General features: G+C 45.2%; 1 protein-coding gene across 3 annotated transcripts in view; it reads left to right on the top strand.

Annotated features, from left to right (window-relative positions):
• The window catches only part of LOC119389988 (protein ABHD11), a 76,402-nt gene that overhangs the window by 15,845 nt on the left and 43,904 nt on the right, over positions 1–16,653 (top strand). For 2 of the 3 annotated variants that reach the window (XM_037657481.1, XM_037657480.2), the window contains exons 4-5: positions 3,294–3,485; positions 5,416–5,603. The exons of the other annotated variant lie outside the window; for it this stretch is intronic. In XM_037657481.1, coding sequence (XP_037513409.1) covers positions 3,294–3,485; positions 5,416–5,603 — 380 coding nt within the window. The remainder of the gene's footprint in view (positions 1–3,293; positions 3,486–5,415; positions 5,604–16,653) is intronic. 3 annotated transcript variants of the gene reach the window in all.

Raw genomic sequence — 16,653 nt, 5'->3', positions numbered from 1 at the left:
TCCCTCTTTTACTCCAAACCAGAACCACTACCAATAGTAATGCTCCGCGCCCCTGTCAAATCCGAAAGTTATTTTCGAGGCACAGGATATCCACGATAGGATATTGTAGGATATGCGAAGGTTATGCGCACTGCAAGTGATTTTTTTTGTTGTTGTTAAATGTGTTTAATTAAGAAGAGGTTGGAGCCTAAATATGGCTGTGGCTACTTCTCTTCTCTTACATAATAACTTGCGTCATGAAGTTATCAGTAACAATAAAGCAATGCAAAATTCGCGCACGAAAAACATCCGATTCGATTGGCCCTTGAGAAAATGACAGCGCATAACCGCTATGAGATCCTGCTACTGTATTAGTAAATGGAGCTCAGAACCCAGAGGATCACCTAATTAAGTCTGCATTTTATTATTAATATTTTGCAAATAGCTCCACCATAACGATTCCCTACCGTACGTCTTTATTCGGTATTTATTCTCAGTTCACGTTATTATTTATTCGTTTACTTGCATTTCACTGATCAATAGTCGCTGAGCCTGAGTTACATAAGATTAAGAAAAATGTGGTCAGCTAAAATGTCATTCTACATGCTTAAACAAAAACATGCGCCAACATCTCCATTTACATTATGTAAAAAAAGAACAAAGAAAACATGCTTAGCGTTCAGCTGTCCTGTACAGTCAGCGCTTGACCTGCACTGTGAAAGACGAACAAAAAGCAGGTCACAAATCGCGCTGTTATGCTACAGTGTATCGCTTAAGGCGCTTTGCGACATCAAAACTAATATGACGAAGTAAAACAATGCGAAGGAATGAGCGAAGGAATGAGCGAAGGCACGTGCTTCCTCGAATCGATTAATCAGCCACTTTGCCGAAGAGCTGCGCTTGCTCGGTTGTTTGCCTTTTTTTGTTGTTGTTGTTTGCGCGCGGTTTTAAGTTCGGCACTTGATCAAAGGCACCGTTAAAGGTGTCGCCATCCAACGAGAACGCCGCAAAACACGATAGCGGCGCGAAAATTGAGCCAAAGGTGCTTCCGCATAACACGGCGTGCGGTCGCCGCGTTGGCCAAGTGAGCAATCGCGAAACGGAGAAAAATAAGAAAAAAAAAATGGTCGTAAGGCTGACCCCTACCAATACGCTTCGTTTTTTTTAAAATATACAATGCCATTCTCCTCCACAATTGGAAGTTTACACCAGATTACGCGCTCTCGTATACCACAATCGAATACTTTACTTAGACCGGGCTGGTCGCATGACGCTCCCTCATGGACCACTTCATTTTCATACTGTGGACGATATTCAAATCAGAGCATGAGGTTACCGTAAGATTCCTTTCGCAAGAAGCATTCCGCTAAAATACTCTGATTTGGGAACCATGCACACTTATATCCTAATTTCTTTGCCTTAATTCTTTTCGTTTATATTGTTTCTTCCAAGTCACCAGAAGCTGTAGAATGGCTAGTAGTACCAAGGAGCAAACATCACCCGTCATGGTAGCTTAGCGACTACTAGTGTTGCGTTACTAAGCACGGGGATGCAAGTTCGATTTCTCGACGCAGCGGTCGGATTTCGGTGAGGGCGAAATGCAAGGGGACCCGCGTGCGTAGATTTAGGCGCACATTGAAGAGCCACAGGTGGTCAACATTAATCCGCAGTCTCCGACTGCAGTGTGCCTCATAACCTTGTCATTGAAGGAAAGGTTACTTTTAAGGGCTCGTTTTTCTTTGTTATACGCAATATTAATTAGAATTCTAACAGACAGCAATGCCAAGGAATGTATAGGGGGTGTTATTTGTAGTAATTAGAATATAAATGTAAAGAAAGTAAAGTGGACGAAAAGATAACTTGCTGCCGGCAGGGACAGAACCTGCGATCTTCGAATAACGCGTCCGATGCTCTACCACTGAGCTACGGCGGCGGTCATCCTTCCGTCCACTTTATGGGGTATAAATGTGGATTTAAACGCTGACTGGCGCCGTAGCTCAGTGGTAGAGCATCGGACGCGTTATTCGAAGGTCGCAGGTTCGGTCCCTGCCGGCGGCAAGTTATCTTTTCGTCCACTTTACTTTCTCCACATTTATATTCTAATTACTACAAATAACACCCCCTATACTTTCCTTGGCATTGCTGTCTGTTAGAATTCTCATTAATATTGTGCATAACCTTGTCGTAATTCTGGGCCCCGCCACGGTGGTCTAGTGGTTATGGCGCTCGACTGCTGACCCGAAGGTCGCGGGATCGAATCCCGGCCGCGGCGGCTGCATTTTCGATGGAGGCGAAAATGTTTGAGGCCCGTGTACTTAGATTTAGGTGCACGTTAAAGAACCCCAGGCGGTCAAAATTTCCGGAGCCCTCCACTACGGCGTCTCTCATAATCATATCTTGGTTTTGGGACGTTAAACCCCAGATATTATTATTATTGTCGTAATTCTGGAACGTAATATAAACCCAGAATATAGTTTTCCTTTTTAAAGCAGATATGATTTGCCCGCCGTTTATCCGGTTCGCGATGTAGGCAAGAAATTATGATCGTCATGCCGGCGCGACCTCGTCAAGCCAAGTTAAGCATAGTTGTGGTGAGTTAAGCCATGTTAATCATAGCCAATCCTAATTAAGATTATAGTTGAGCATGGTAATATCTAATTAGCTTAGAATTACTAAGTTAATTAATTCAAAACTCTAAATATGCTTATTTAAGCTGAGTTGAGATTCTGGTGTGCCCAGTCATGCCGAGTTCGGTAAGATGAGCCGAGCTAAGTCTAATTAATAATAATTAGGTATTAACCTAGTTAGTGATGACTAGGCTAACCAGCTAATTAAGAATAGGTCGAGTTGGGATGCAGGCTAATTGAGACCAAGGCTCGAATATGCAAATGAGGCCAACTAAGCTAGAACAATATTAAGATAATCAAGGTAATTAAGCTACTTCGTGCTGTAGTTGCCAAGCGATTCCCAATCGAGCCCAATCGATACCCAGCTAATACTCGGGATTTACAATGTGATCACGTGAACACTTCGCGCATCGGCGTGTGTATGCACCTGTGCTTAGTCCAGTCAGGACCAGCCGAATGCCGAGCCTACCAGCTCTGCTCTGCCCCAGCCTTGCGTGACTCCGTGCAAGCTGCACAATTTTTTCTCGGAAACTATAACATTGCGTTAACGCCAACCTTGTTAATTAATTTGGATGCAGTGCGGGGTGGGGGCCGTAGGGGAGGCAGTAGTGTCACCCACCGCCCCTGTGTTATTTGGTTTACTGTATGCATAGATGTCCCGTATTCCTCTGTGTGTATACGGTGCAGCCGTGCCTGGTCGAACGCCTAGTGGTGGTGGACGTCGGCCCGTGCTCGGTGCCGGCCATCGTGGGTAACTACTTCTTACCGCAGCAGCTGGACGCCATGGAAGCCGCCCTGCCGAGACTCTCTCCACACCTGAGCTTCGACGAGGCCTACCGAGAGGCAGACCGCATATTCGCTGGCAGAGCGACTCTCGAGGTTCGGTCTCTACATATGTTCAGTTTAGTTTAGTTTAGTTGTTTCAAATAAGTATGCTTACATACCTGTTTGAGGCACATGGAAGTAAAAGCTGCTATAAAGCAGCTTGACAAAGCTCATATATCCCTTGTGTACATGGCATTGCAGGGCATGAAACACAGAGTACACTAATTAAACAAATAATTAGTGCCATCAGGACAAGCAGTTGTAAGCAACTCGTTGCGGTGACAAAGTTATAACAACGATATCAGACACTTATGTTTTATACATTTTTAGCTGTTAAAAGAAACGGGCACTCTTTCAAACTATATTACATTGCATCATAAAAATAGTTTTCGTGTGTTTTTAACATATAGAAAGAAGAGTTGGTTATATAAGTATGTGAATTCCGTGACTTGTGCGCGTGTGTGGAACACGCCAGTGTTCATGGCATCGTGTCGGGTGAATTGCGATATTTTCATGTCATTTTGCGATGTCTCGAAGCAACATATTGTTTTGTATTCATATATTTTTTCTACTTCCATGATGCGCGAGCAGCCACTACATTGAACTTTGGATCTAAGGGCGCGGTCGCGATCGCTGGCGCACGCGCTATCTCGAAAGCCATCACAGCAGGCGGCTCGTATACCCTTCTACGTGCTGCGCTCTCAGCGCGAAGTGACTTTGCGGAGAGCATCTCTCCCTGGAGCGGCCGTATTCTCTTACACCAGCGTTTTGTAGTTACCCGAGATCGGATAAAAAACAGTTAGCTGCCAGCCTCACTTCGTGTAACACTACAATTTGTTGCTATCGCATTCATTGCTTCACCCTTGCGGTGAAACTGACTTTTTTTATAGTGATTTCGCGTAACCCTGAAATGGAATAAATAATCGGACAAGCATTGATCGTTAAGCCGACGAAGGTTATTAATTGATGCCTACATTAATACCCTTACATTAATAAACGCGAAGCACATACATGCTGGTCCGTCAGAGTTGGACCTTGATTACGAAAGCAGCAATCCAGCGTGGCATGCGGGATAAAGGTTGCCTAATACAACGCAGCTTCTGCCTGTTCGTTCCGATTCCTCCTAATGCGCGTAGAGATTTGTTGCATATCATTCGCGTATCGCAACGCCTTTCGTACGATGGACAAAGGATCTATAGTTGCCGGTATCGGCAGCTTCGGGAGATTATAGTGTGAGAACAGATCGCTGGGTGCACGCAAAGAAAAAATTGACGGGGTCAATATTTAATTTTCTCATAGCACGCATGGGCACAAACGCACGCGCGGGTACGCATGCACCTGGCAAGCGTTTTACACTGGGCGACACATGACTCGCACATACTGTTCAAACATAGAACACTTTTATACCGGGTAAGAGCAATTTACACCGAACGTCTTACGCTGGGAACAAGATGCCTTTTTGTTGGGCAAGGCCACTATACACGTGGAATTTTACAAAGTGAAAAATCGCATAACAAAGTGAAATATCGGCTTGTGAGATATTCTGACACTGGGAATACTCTCGGGTTATCCGTCCCACAAATGTGCTAAAAGTGCAATCTCTCAGACGGAAGTACTTGTGAAACTACGAAGAGGGAAGGAAGCCAATAGATTTCATAGCACATTAGCGTGACTCAGATGTCAAACCTTTGAGACGCTTCCGCGCCACTTCAACTAACTAACTAACTAACTAACTAACTAACTAACTAACTAACTAACTAACTAACTAACTAACTAACTAACTAACTAACTAACTAACTAACTAACTAACTAACTAACTAACTAACTAACTAACTAACTAACTAACTAACTAACTAACTAACTAACTAACTAACTAACTAACTAACTAACTAACTAACTAACTAACTAACTAACTAACTAACTAACTAACTAACTAACTAACTAACTAACTAACTAACTAACGTTACCGTTGTTCTCGTGACAGAACCCGTCCATACGCTCGCTCTTACTGGCCAACCTGTGGCGGAACGGGGACCGCTACGACTGGAAAGTGAACGTCAAGGACGTCAGGAAAAGCATCGGGGGGCTGGTGCGCGCAGAGGACCTCAAGGGCCTCACGTCACCCGACGTCGACGCGCTGTTCATCTGCGGAGGGCTGTCTCCATACGTCTCGTAAGACATGGCTGATGTATCTTCCTAATCAAACATCACAACAAAGCCTGGGGACTTACGCGACCTTGAGATTCTGGATACTACCGTAGCGTAACATGCCAGAGGACTTTTGGACATCACCCCTTTCGCAGATCGTGATTTCACTGCTGCAGGAAAGGAAGTGCCCTGTCGAACGTTGCCAATTTAAACTTGTTGAAGCTCAGCGGATCTGTTAAATGAGCGGATAAATAAACAACTAAACAAATAAAATAAATAAATAAATAAGTCTGCAATTACTAATGAAGTTTGCTGAGAAAAAAAAAAGCCATGCAATCGACAATGGTACGCAGATGCGAAAAACGTCAATTAACGGCTTTTTTTTAGGGAAGGAGATATCCATATTTTGAAAAAAAGAAATCGTCAACCCAGAACGTTTAGATCCCCAGAGTAGCTAGGACGAATTTTTTCCCTTTAACTCCCAAGCTTTTCTTCATGAGAGAAGGGTCGTATGAACTTTTCTTTGTAGCTGTTTGAGCAGCGCCTTAATATACAGAATATAGACCGCTGTTTAGACGGACGAAAGTGCTGATGATACCGGCCAGTAACACGTTCTCATAAAATATGCATTGTTAATATTGTCACGTGGTCGTGGCGTTGACGAAGACCACAGGCGACGTGTCCAAGATGAAACTCTTTATTTGGCCGAACTTGTGGCCGAGAAACGGAAAGTTAATTTACAGCAATACACACGGTATGCACTGATAGCGGCGAACAGAGCGTCGACCATCGATCAACTGACAAGCGGTGAAGCCCGTCGACATTTATACATGTACCGTCGAATATTACAGCGTTATTGCTGGTTGTCGCGCATGCTCAAGAATAAGCTCGAGTGTTCGCGTCTTGCGCGCAATCTTAACAAAACGATCTACAAATCGCGAAGCTTCTCGAGCAATGAGGCGCGGTTTGAGCTGAGCGTTGCTGACAGTCTTTGTCGGCGAAAAGCGAATACAGCAAAAGTGCTAATAAGAAACGCACGTGGCAATGCCCCCCTCTGAAAAAGCATCGTCCCGTTGCTTAAAACAGAACACGGGGGGGGGGGGGGGGCAATTTATTTATTTATTACTGCCAACTTGTTTTACAAGCCATAGACAGGAGTGGATTGTACAAAATAAAATGTACAAAATTGTACATTTTTGTACAAAATAAAATCTGTGAAAACAGGGGCGTAGCCAGAAATTTTTTTCGGGGGGGGGGGGGGGGGTACCATACTTTATGTATGTTCGTGCGTGCGTTTTTATGTGCGCGTGTATATATACGCAAGCAAAACTGAAAATTTTCGGGGGTGGTTTGAACCCCCCAACCCCCCCCCCCCCTGGCTACGCCCCTGTGTGAAAACAACACGAAACAAATCTGTGAAATAAGACTAAAAACAGTGTTGAACAATCTTTACAGTATGTGAAACATAGGAAACAATAGAATCCAGTAAAACACATAAGGTAATACAGGTGAAAATACTCGTAAGAAAATACAGAGATCACAGAGTGAAATTTTGACAGTTTAGGACAAATAAAAATAACTACAAGGGAAAAAAACGACAAGAATGTGCAAAAGAGCGCATGCCGCTCGACAACGGAAAGCGGGGTGTAATGGCTATTCTTTGACTATCGCACGCCATCTGGAAAGCAACAGACGCCATGGGAAACACCTCCGGTCATAGATGAGCGAGAGCGACGACATAGTTGGGCTCTGCAGTACATTTTCGGGCAATGCGTTCCATTCATGGATTGTACGGGGGAAGAACGATTGTCTGAACATGTTGGCTCGGCACGAGTATCCGGTTAACTTTAACGAATGAGATGAACGGGTTGGGCGCCGACTACACGGTTTAATATACAATTTCTTATCTATTTTGACATGTTCACGATAAATTAGGTATAACATCTTGAGCCTCTCTCGATAGCGTCGTATCTCTAGAGTTTCGAGGTTCGCGTCCTGTAAAAGAGCACGTACCGATGTTTGACGACCGTAAGAATTAATCTGACTGCTTTCCGCTGCATGTTTTCGATTTCGCTTACGTTTGATTGGGTGTAAGGGCCCCAGACAGGAGTAGCGTATTCTGGTAATGGTCTTATGAATGTCTCGTAAGCCAACAATTTTATATTGCTCGTAGATTTAGCCAAGGTTCTTCTCAGGTATCCAAGTTTCTTCATGGCTTTTTTTTTTTTTTTTTTAATGTGAGCTACATGGTTATTCCACCTAAGGTCCGACGTGATCACTAAACCGAGGTATTTATATTGCGTAACAGAGGATAAATTATGACCATTAATGCTGTACACAAAGGGTAACGACTTCTTTTTGCGTGTTATGGTCATCGATGCTGCTTTTCTGAGGTTAATGCTCCTTTGCCATTCTAAGCACCAAGTTTTTGCGTCATCGATGCTGCTTTTCTGAGGTTAATGCTCCTTTGCCATTCTAAGCACCAAGTAGCTATAACAGATAAAGATGAATTTAGGATAGCCTGATCGGCCTCGCTGCGGATTTCATTGTAGAGTATGCAGTCGTCTGCAAACAACCGAATTTTAACTGGTATGTGTTGCACTATGTCGTTGATGAACAGTAGAAAAAACAGAGGACCCAATACTGATCCTTGTGGTATTCCAGACCGCACATCGGATGAGTCCGACCTTGCATCGTCGACAACGACTGTTTGTCGCCTGTCTGTCAGATAGGCCTCTATCCACTGAAGTAGCTGGTCGTTTTTGAGAATGGATTTTAGTTTTAATAGCAACTTTTGGTGGGATACACGGTCGAAGGCCTTTTCAAAATCCAAAAATATTATGTCAATTTGGCCTTGGCTGTCCAGTGCTGCCGCAATCTCATGTACGGTTTCCAGTAGTTGCTTTACGGTCGACATTCCGCGACGGAAGCCGTGTCGTCGAGTGTCGCAGTGGCCATTATTTTCAATAAAGACTGAAAATGCTTAAATATAATGTGCTCAATCAGTTTTGATGAGGCACAAAGAAGAGAAATAGGGCGGTAAGAGGACAACAGTGAGCGGTCTTCTGATTTAGGGATGGGAATAATCTTTGCATGCTTCCAGTCGTGTGGTATTTCTGCACGTGAAAGTGATTTGTCGAAAATAATGCAAAGATATTTGGCGCACCATTCAGCGTATCTCCGGAGGAAGGTATTAGGTATTTCATCGACGCCTGGCGATTTTTTCACATCAATGGCAAGAAGCAAGGACAGTACTCCCGCTTCGTTTATGTCGAGGGAGCTTATGGGCGGAGTAACGTCTAGAGTAGCTATGCGTGGTATCTTGCCATCATCACTCGTGAACACTGAGCAGAAATACTCGTTTAGTGCATTGTATGCAATGTATGCAACAACAAAGCAAGAAAGTACAATAAACAAGCACAAGCAAGATAGTACAATAAAAATAAGCCAAGCAAGAAAGTACAGCCGCCCAAATCTTTAGCTATCCTGCGCGAGCGCCGACTTTTTTGTGCGTCAGCGCCATACGACGGAGCCAAGTTGCAAACAGGGCGAGAGTAAGCGCATGCCCATGAAGCGCGCTCAGCTGGACCCATCGTCTGCTTGGCCGTTCCATCGTGAGAACGACGCCCCGCATTAACTCACGGATACGTCACATGCCCCCGCGCATGAGATAAGCTGACAAATGTGGATCGTTCATTTGTTATCTGGCGACGCAAACGCTTTTTTTTTTTTTCCTGTGTAAGAGGGCCGATATCCACGCCAGACGTGCTTCAATGCTTCAGACATATCGAAATGCCATCGCTAAGGGAAGCTTTTTTTCCCCTCTTACAAGGGCAAAAAAAGAGTTTGCGTCGCCAGATAGCAAATGAACGATCCACATTTGTCAGCTTATCTCATGCGCGGGGGCGTGTGACGTATCCGTGAGTTAATGTGGGGCGACGTTCTCACGAAGGAACGGCCAAGCAGACGATGGGCCCAGCTGATCGCGCTTCATGGGCATGCGCTTACTCTCGCCCTGTTTGCAACTTGGCTCCGTCGTACGGCGCTGACGCACAAAAAAGTCGGCGCTCGCGCAGGATAGCTAAAGATTTGGGCGGCTGTACAACAATAAAGTAAAAGTACTGTCCTCAGATTCACTAACGCGCGTAATATGGCTTGAGGCGCACGACATGGACGACTTAAGGTCGCACACGGCGCCGCTGAGAGTTCGTAATGCCGTCAGGGACAACCTCGTAGTCGAGTGCGCCGAGGCGTCGAAGTACCCTGTACGGTCTGAAGTATCGTCGAAGAAGCTTCTCACTAAGACCCCGTCGGCGTATTGGCGTCCATACCCATACACGGTCACCGGGTTGGTATTCCATGTGGCGTCGTCGAAGGTTGTAGCGGCAGCTGTCATTCGTCTGCTGGTTCTTGATCCGTAGGCGGGCGAGCTGTCGTGCTTCTTCGGCGCGCTGTAGGTAGGTGGTCACGTCGATTTTTTCCTGGTCGGTCACGTTTGGTAACATGGCGTCGAGCGTCGTTGCCGGGCTCCGTCCGTAGACCAACTTGTATGGCGTCATCTGCGACATCTGCGAAGGTCACGTACGGAAAGATGGCGTCCCACGTCTTGTGTTCGACGTCGACGTACATGGCCAGCATGTCGGCGATGGTCTTATTTAGACGCTCGGTCAGGCCGTTGGTCTGTGGGTGCTACGCGGTGGTCCGGCGGTGGCTTGTTTGGCTGTATCTCAGTATTACCTGAGTTAGGTCAGCAGCAATACACACACACGGTATGAACTAATAGCGGCGAACAGAGTGTCGACATCGATCAATTGACAAGCGGTGAAGTGCGTCGACATTTATACATGTACCGTCGAATATTCCAGCGTTATCGCTGGTTGTCGCGCACGCTCAAGAATAAGCTCGAGTGTTCGCGTCTTGCGCGCAATCTTAACAAAACAATCTACAATAATCGCGAAGCTTCTCGAACAATGAGGCGCGGTTTGCGCTGAGCGTTGCTGACAGTCTTTGTCGGCGAAGACCGAATACAGCAAAAGTGCTTATAAGAAACGCACGTGGCAATATATATAGGGAGAAAGTACACTGTTTAGCGCAAGACAGGCTTTGACATTAAAAAAATATCTGCGTGCGTCACTGCAAATGTTGTCGAAAGACGATAGTCTTCTGCCGGCCGTACTACATGAGTCCTGGTCTCATCCGCGGCCACCCGTGATGCTGTTCCCAGGGCCACTGCCAGGTGGCAGCACCATATCGTCGGTAGAAGGCTTTTTCGTGCATAGCTTCGCATTTTAAGCACAGCCTAAGAAACAATAGGGTCTTTAGAATTACGTATCTATGTATTTTCTAGTAAAGGAACACACCACCTAATACTTACGTATTGATGTTGCGCCTCAGATATTCGTAATATTTTCTTTTTGATCGACAATGTTCGCAAGTATGAACACAGCTACCAGTTCAAGATGGCTGGGCGTTCAGCAAGCGCTTAAACTTTGGTCGGGTGGCTGAATCGTGTGACAGACATACAGACAGACAAGCACTGGCATACCTTGGAGCGGCCGCTCGCTCTGTCGTTCGTTTCCACGTAAATACTTTCATCAGCCCGTCAACTTAGAGATACCGTTTTTACTCGAGCATAAGCAGTAAATCGATGTCAGCTCTTTTGCCTTGCGCAAGTAACGCAGTAAGTAGAGCCCCAAGTCGGCGTATAGTTGGTTGACGTTCATAGTAGAGGCTTTTAAATGCGCTAACAAACACGGATAAAGAAGAGGGAATCAGAGTAGATGTGTGCAGACCCACAACTGCAATCTGGTTGTAATCCTAGTTAACATCTTTGATTTCACTGTCTTATTCATTACAGTTACAGACCACACTACGAAGTTCTATGTACCTGACAACGAATCCCTTACTACTATATTACTACTACTACTACTACTACTACTACTACTACTACTACTACTACAGTAAAAGCTCGTTAATTCGACCCTCGTTAATTCGAAAAATCGGATAATTCGGACGTGTTCCCTGGTCCCGGCCAGCATATGCATCGTTTAATGGCACCAAGCTCTCGTTAGTTCGGCCACATTCGCCAGCAACCCGGTAAATTCAGACGACCCTCGGAGCGCGGCGAGCGCGAAGTGCCGCAAATTGAGCGGCGCAAAAAAGAGTGACAAAAAAAAGAAAGGTTCGCAGATAACCGAAACGAGGCGGCGCTGTCCACATCGCTGCCTTCATCAGTTAGTGACCGCGCATGGTTTTGTCCATATTCGGATCCGGCACTCAACAGCTTCGTTTTAACTTGATGCAGTGCACGCGCAATGTCACAAAACTCAAACATGGCGGAAGCTGAGATGAAGAGCTTTCAGCCGTGCATGGTATGTTGGCATAAAGCTCGCTTGCTACATTATGATGGACGAACTATCAGTTGTCGGTCATTATGCCTGCGAAGGAACTATCGTCAGCTGCGCGTGGTGGTGGTGGTGGCGGTACGTAATGAGGGAGGGGTGCAGAGAACATTACGGGCTAATTAAACACGGGAGTCTGGCGACATATGGTCGCAGTGAGAATTAACGAAGTAGCAGGATGACGAAAATTGCTTTTACTCTGCTCTTATGCAAAATAAGTACAATATTTACATAATGATCAAGGAAATGAAAGTGTACTGACGTAACAGACATTTCTTTGTTTTCTTGATACTTTTCATAATTCGGCATTTGGTTAATTCGCACACTTTTTCCGGTCCTGTGATAACCAAATTAACGAGCTTTTACTGTAATATAATAATAATAATAATAATAATAATAATAATAATAATAATAATAATAATAATAATAATAATAATAATAATAATAATAATAATAATGTGTGCTAGCTGCAAGTCTCTCACGTTGCTCGAAGCTGTAGGCGTCGTAAACACAAACGAACACACACGCACACACACACGCGCACGCACGCACACACACACACAAACACTTGTATAAGTTACAGTAAAACCCCAGAATTTAATTAGTATAATTACCGATCTCACCCCAGTTATCCTTATCAGATTGTACGTAGATGTCAATTAACCGAACTTTCCCATCAGCGCTGGCAGCCGGGACTCCTTCATTTAGATTAGGGATTTTTTCTACATTGCTACGTCTTTCTTCTCAGGTACGACTTAGCCCTTCCTTCTCGCAGTGGCACGGGTCATTCGCAGTACAAACGCAACACACGAAGAAAAATATATTGACTAAGACTGTTTACCGTGTGGGAAACACCTCGCGGGCTTTACACGGCTATAAGTAGCACTACCCACCAGAACAGCAGATGGCATGGACCGTCGCAAATGGGTTTTCTTTTTAAATGCGAAGCATTTCTTAGCGAACCTCAAGCACTTTTTCTGTTTCTATCTACGTATCTATCTATCTAGCCGCCTCCATAACTAGTCTAGTCGTCTCCATAACTTCTACTATACCAAAATTGGCGTAGCAGGGGATCAGAGTATGACGAACACGATTCACTGGTCATTACAGGAATAACGCAAAATACCTGTCTCGTACATCATGAAACCCTTTCTCTCAGTCACGTGTGGCACATACCCGTAAACCACAGTTAATGTTATGCGTGTATGTGCCACAGGTGATACATAGTCACAACCAACACAGTAACCGCGAGCACACACACTGATACGCAAGGAAAGTGATAATAATATTAATTGTTGGGATCTTATGTCCGAAAACCACTGCGTATTCTTCAACGTGTACCGACATCGCACAGAACACGGGCATATATCATTCTGCCTCCATCGAATTGCGACCGCCGCGTCCGGGATCGAACCCGCGACCTTCGGGTCAGCAGCCGAGCGCCTTAACCGCTACACCACCGCGGCGGACACAAGAGAAGTGAGGAAACTGAAGACAGAACACCCCTAGAAGACGCTCAACTATCATCCACTCGTCCATGTGGTCCGCAAGGTGGACCACGTGGATTACGCAAGAACCGGCAAGACTGCTTCCTACAATAAATATCCTGAGAGAACCAGGCCTCTCATCATCACCAGTGACTTCAACATTTATTTATCAAGACCCAACAACGCTTGGTCCTTATACTGCGTGAAAGATGGATTGGACTTGGAGAGGGCATCAAAAGACCTAGCTGCCACGTCCACGACAGGAGGCATTATAGATCATTTCGTCGTAAGAGGCATCCGGGATTTCCACCAGCTGCACTATACCTCGCACGTCACTACACTTAGACTCCAGAAAGAGCCGCGATCACGAAGGGATCCGATTAACAAGTCCGGTCCAAGCTGCTGGTGCTCAGTGATCACGGTGATGAAGATCTTGTTCAAGAACTGTCAAGAACCCCTTCTACACATACACACGGGTACGTGAAACGTGCGCGCATTCTCCGTCATAACGGACAAGTATAAGCATAACAACTGTAATTACGACTGTGACGTACGTGCAGTGCGCCTGCGTGTGCCACTCCGCTGTGTATATATGTAGGGAAACTTTCCTGAATGAAGCTTAGTTGCGAGTAAGGCCTGTCCTGTGCATCTGCGTTCTTTCTTTGTCCTGTTCGGATTCGCGCTATCCAGCATTGAAGAATATAATCACTACATATCAGCTTACCGCGTCTGATGTTGGTAACACCCATGTTGCTGTTGCCATCGTTAAGCAACTGTAAAGAACTGGTTATATAATAGATATGCGACTCTTGAACATATGAGTGTGCGTATGCCACTTCCATATTTCTCCAGCGTCATTCCGTAACGCTTCGCTCAATGTGAAAAATTACGCCACAGTCACCATCCCGCGCATGCTTCGCATAACATGCATTCGCACGGTACGTGGGATCTGCCTTTTTTTTTTCTTTTTGCTGGACGCGTGGCGAGGCCAGTGTAATAAAATGTCAGTTGCGGTTATTAAAGTACACCTCCGTATGACATGTTCTGCGCTTACTTCTACACCCATGCTCTTCTAGAAAAACGTTTTTTTTTAAATATTTTTACTTGACCTTTTTTCATTTTTTCTGTTAGCAACTCTTCGAGTGCGCCCAGAACGATCTCCGCAGTCGATAAGATGCAGTAATAAACGCTTCGCCAACCGTAATTTAATATTCAGCCAACTGAATGGCGAGAACACGACGCTTTTAGAAAAACCGATTACTGTAATATTGATGCATGGTCTGCTATACATACGTAGTATTATGCTCCACGTGTATTGGTTCTTTTCGTGGTCTTCCCGCCAGAGCCATTGACCAGCAGATTAGCTCCACACTTCTGCATTTAATTATGCGCCCAGCGTGCCACGGTTTTCTCGTACAAACTTTCCTGAAGAAAGAATGCACAGCTATCCGTCATGAAAGGTTGCAGCGCACACAGACAGGGCGAAAAAGAACACACGAGAAGACCCGAGAAGTAATACAAGCTTACGAAATTGATCGTGACAAATAAAATTGAGTGACGCACTGAAAAAAGGAGACAGAATTTTTGAACGCTGATAAGCAATAGGCCGAGTGCAAAATGATTAGTGTCATATTCTTACTTTATTTTTTGTTGGTGCTTAAGAGTGGTGTCATTGGATTGTCAAGCCCGTATTGGCAGCGAGATCGAGCGGAGTCGCCGCCTAGCGGCTTCTGGTTGAACCGCGCCTAGTATGGATTGCTCCATGCGTCGTCTGCTAGCCCCGTTGTGTTTGCATGTGCACGTACGTCATGCAGATCCTCAAAAGGCGGTTTGTTCCGTTGCGTTAGTGCAACTTTAACCGCTCGTACGTATGCCTAACACGATGTAAAGAAGCATTCGGCCTTGATCGGCTGTATATGTACTGTAATAAGATCAGAGAGTGCACTTGTCGAGAGTGCCGGGTGTGGTCGTCGTACCCTCCGTTCACGAGAGTCATATAAGTGTAGGTGCTGCTCTGTGGTTCAAGCGCATTGCAAAGTGCACTTGGCGTTGCCCTAAAGATGAGAAGTAATAAATCTCATGTTAATATAGCCTTCTAGCGGCGCGGTGGTAAAAAAAAAGGCTCGCTTGTACTCGAGCGCTGTGGTTAGGTGTTGTTTATACGTTACGCGACGAGCTTTAGTTGTGTACGGTCCAGGTCTCACTAGAGATAAATATTTCTGTTAACTCACGTCTGACACTTCGGTACTTAAGTTGTCCCCTAAAAAGAACAGAAAATGAAATGACACGGAAATCGCAAAACTGAGTTGCCCTCCGCAATTTTAACTTGTGGCGAAATTTATACAGAAACACCCGTGCACTTAGCTTAAGGTGCGCGTTGAAGAGCGCTGATGGTCAAAATTAATCCAAACGGCGTAGTTTACATTTATGTCGTAGTAATTTCACGCGAAGCCACATTTTCTTCTTTACATTATCTTGAGCGTTCGTGTTGCGTTGTTAAGATTGACGGAAGGCAGCGGACATTATTCGTATGAAAAAACGTACTTTGGTCCCGTGAAACAACCGGACCATTGTTCCATTACTGTCGTGCAAGTAATCAATCGAAGAAATTTCCGTGCTGTACAGTTAGCTTTGTGTAATATTACTGGAATAAAAACAAGCGTGTGCGTGTTAAACGTCTCCGTAGCGCTAAAGCGCTGTCAGCCACGTAGGTTTCCTCAGTAAACCTATCAACTGTCCTACATTTCATGGAGAACTGAATAAGAAATGCGAATGAATATTTGAGCACGCAGTGCACAAACTGCTATTTCAACTCATCGTGCAGGAATACGGGCTCTCTTTTTGTTGAGGGGCATCCAAATGAAGAAGACGTAAATAGTTAATACAGTCGCGCAATACAGCAGTGCTTAGTGGGTGGAACACAATCTAAACATGTACAAATAAAACAACAAGAAAACGTCACCCATTGCGAAAACACCGACTATCGCCGACGGCGAGCAACCCGTTCATTGGCAGAATGCGCTTCTCTCACGAGTAATTGTAACGTTCGGCGCGCTTCGTGCATTAATTCGGGCATGAAGAGCGCACTATCCAGACTAGCGCGGCGACGATGCTGCCACCTGTAGCCCGATCTCGCGGCGAATAGGGTTGCTCCTTCAGAAATAAAGTATCAGTTGTTAGTTGAGC

This window comes from Rhipicephalus sanguineus, chromosome 4 (assembly GCF_013339695.2).
Source record: "Rhipicephalus sanguineus isolate Rsan-2018 chromosome 4, BIME_Rsan_1.4, whole genome shotgun sequence".
Lineage (NCBI taxonomy): Eukaryota > Metazoa > Arthropoda > Arachnida > Ixodida > Ixodidae > Rhipicephalus > Rhipicephalus sanguineus.
This window is presented reverse-complemented; position numbering and strand designations above follow the sequence as displayed.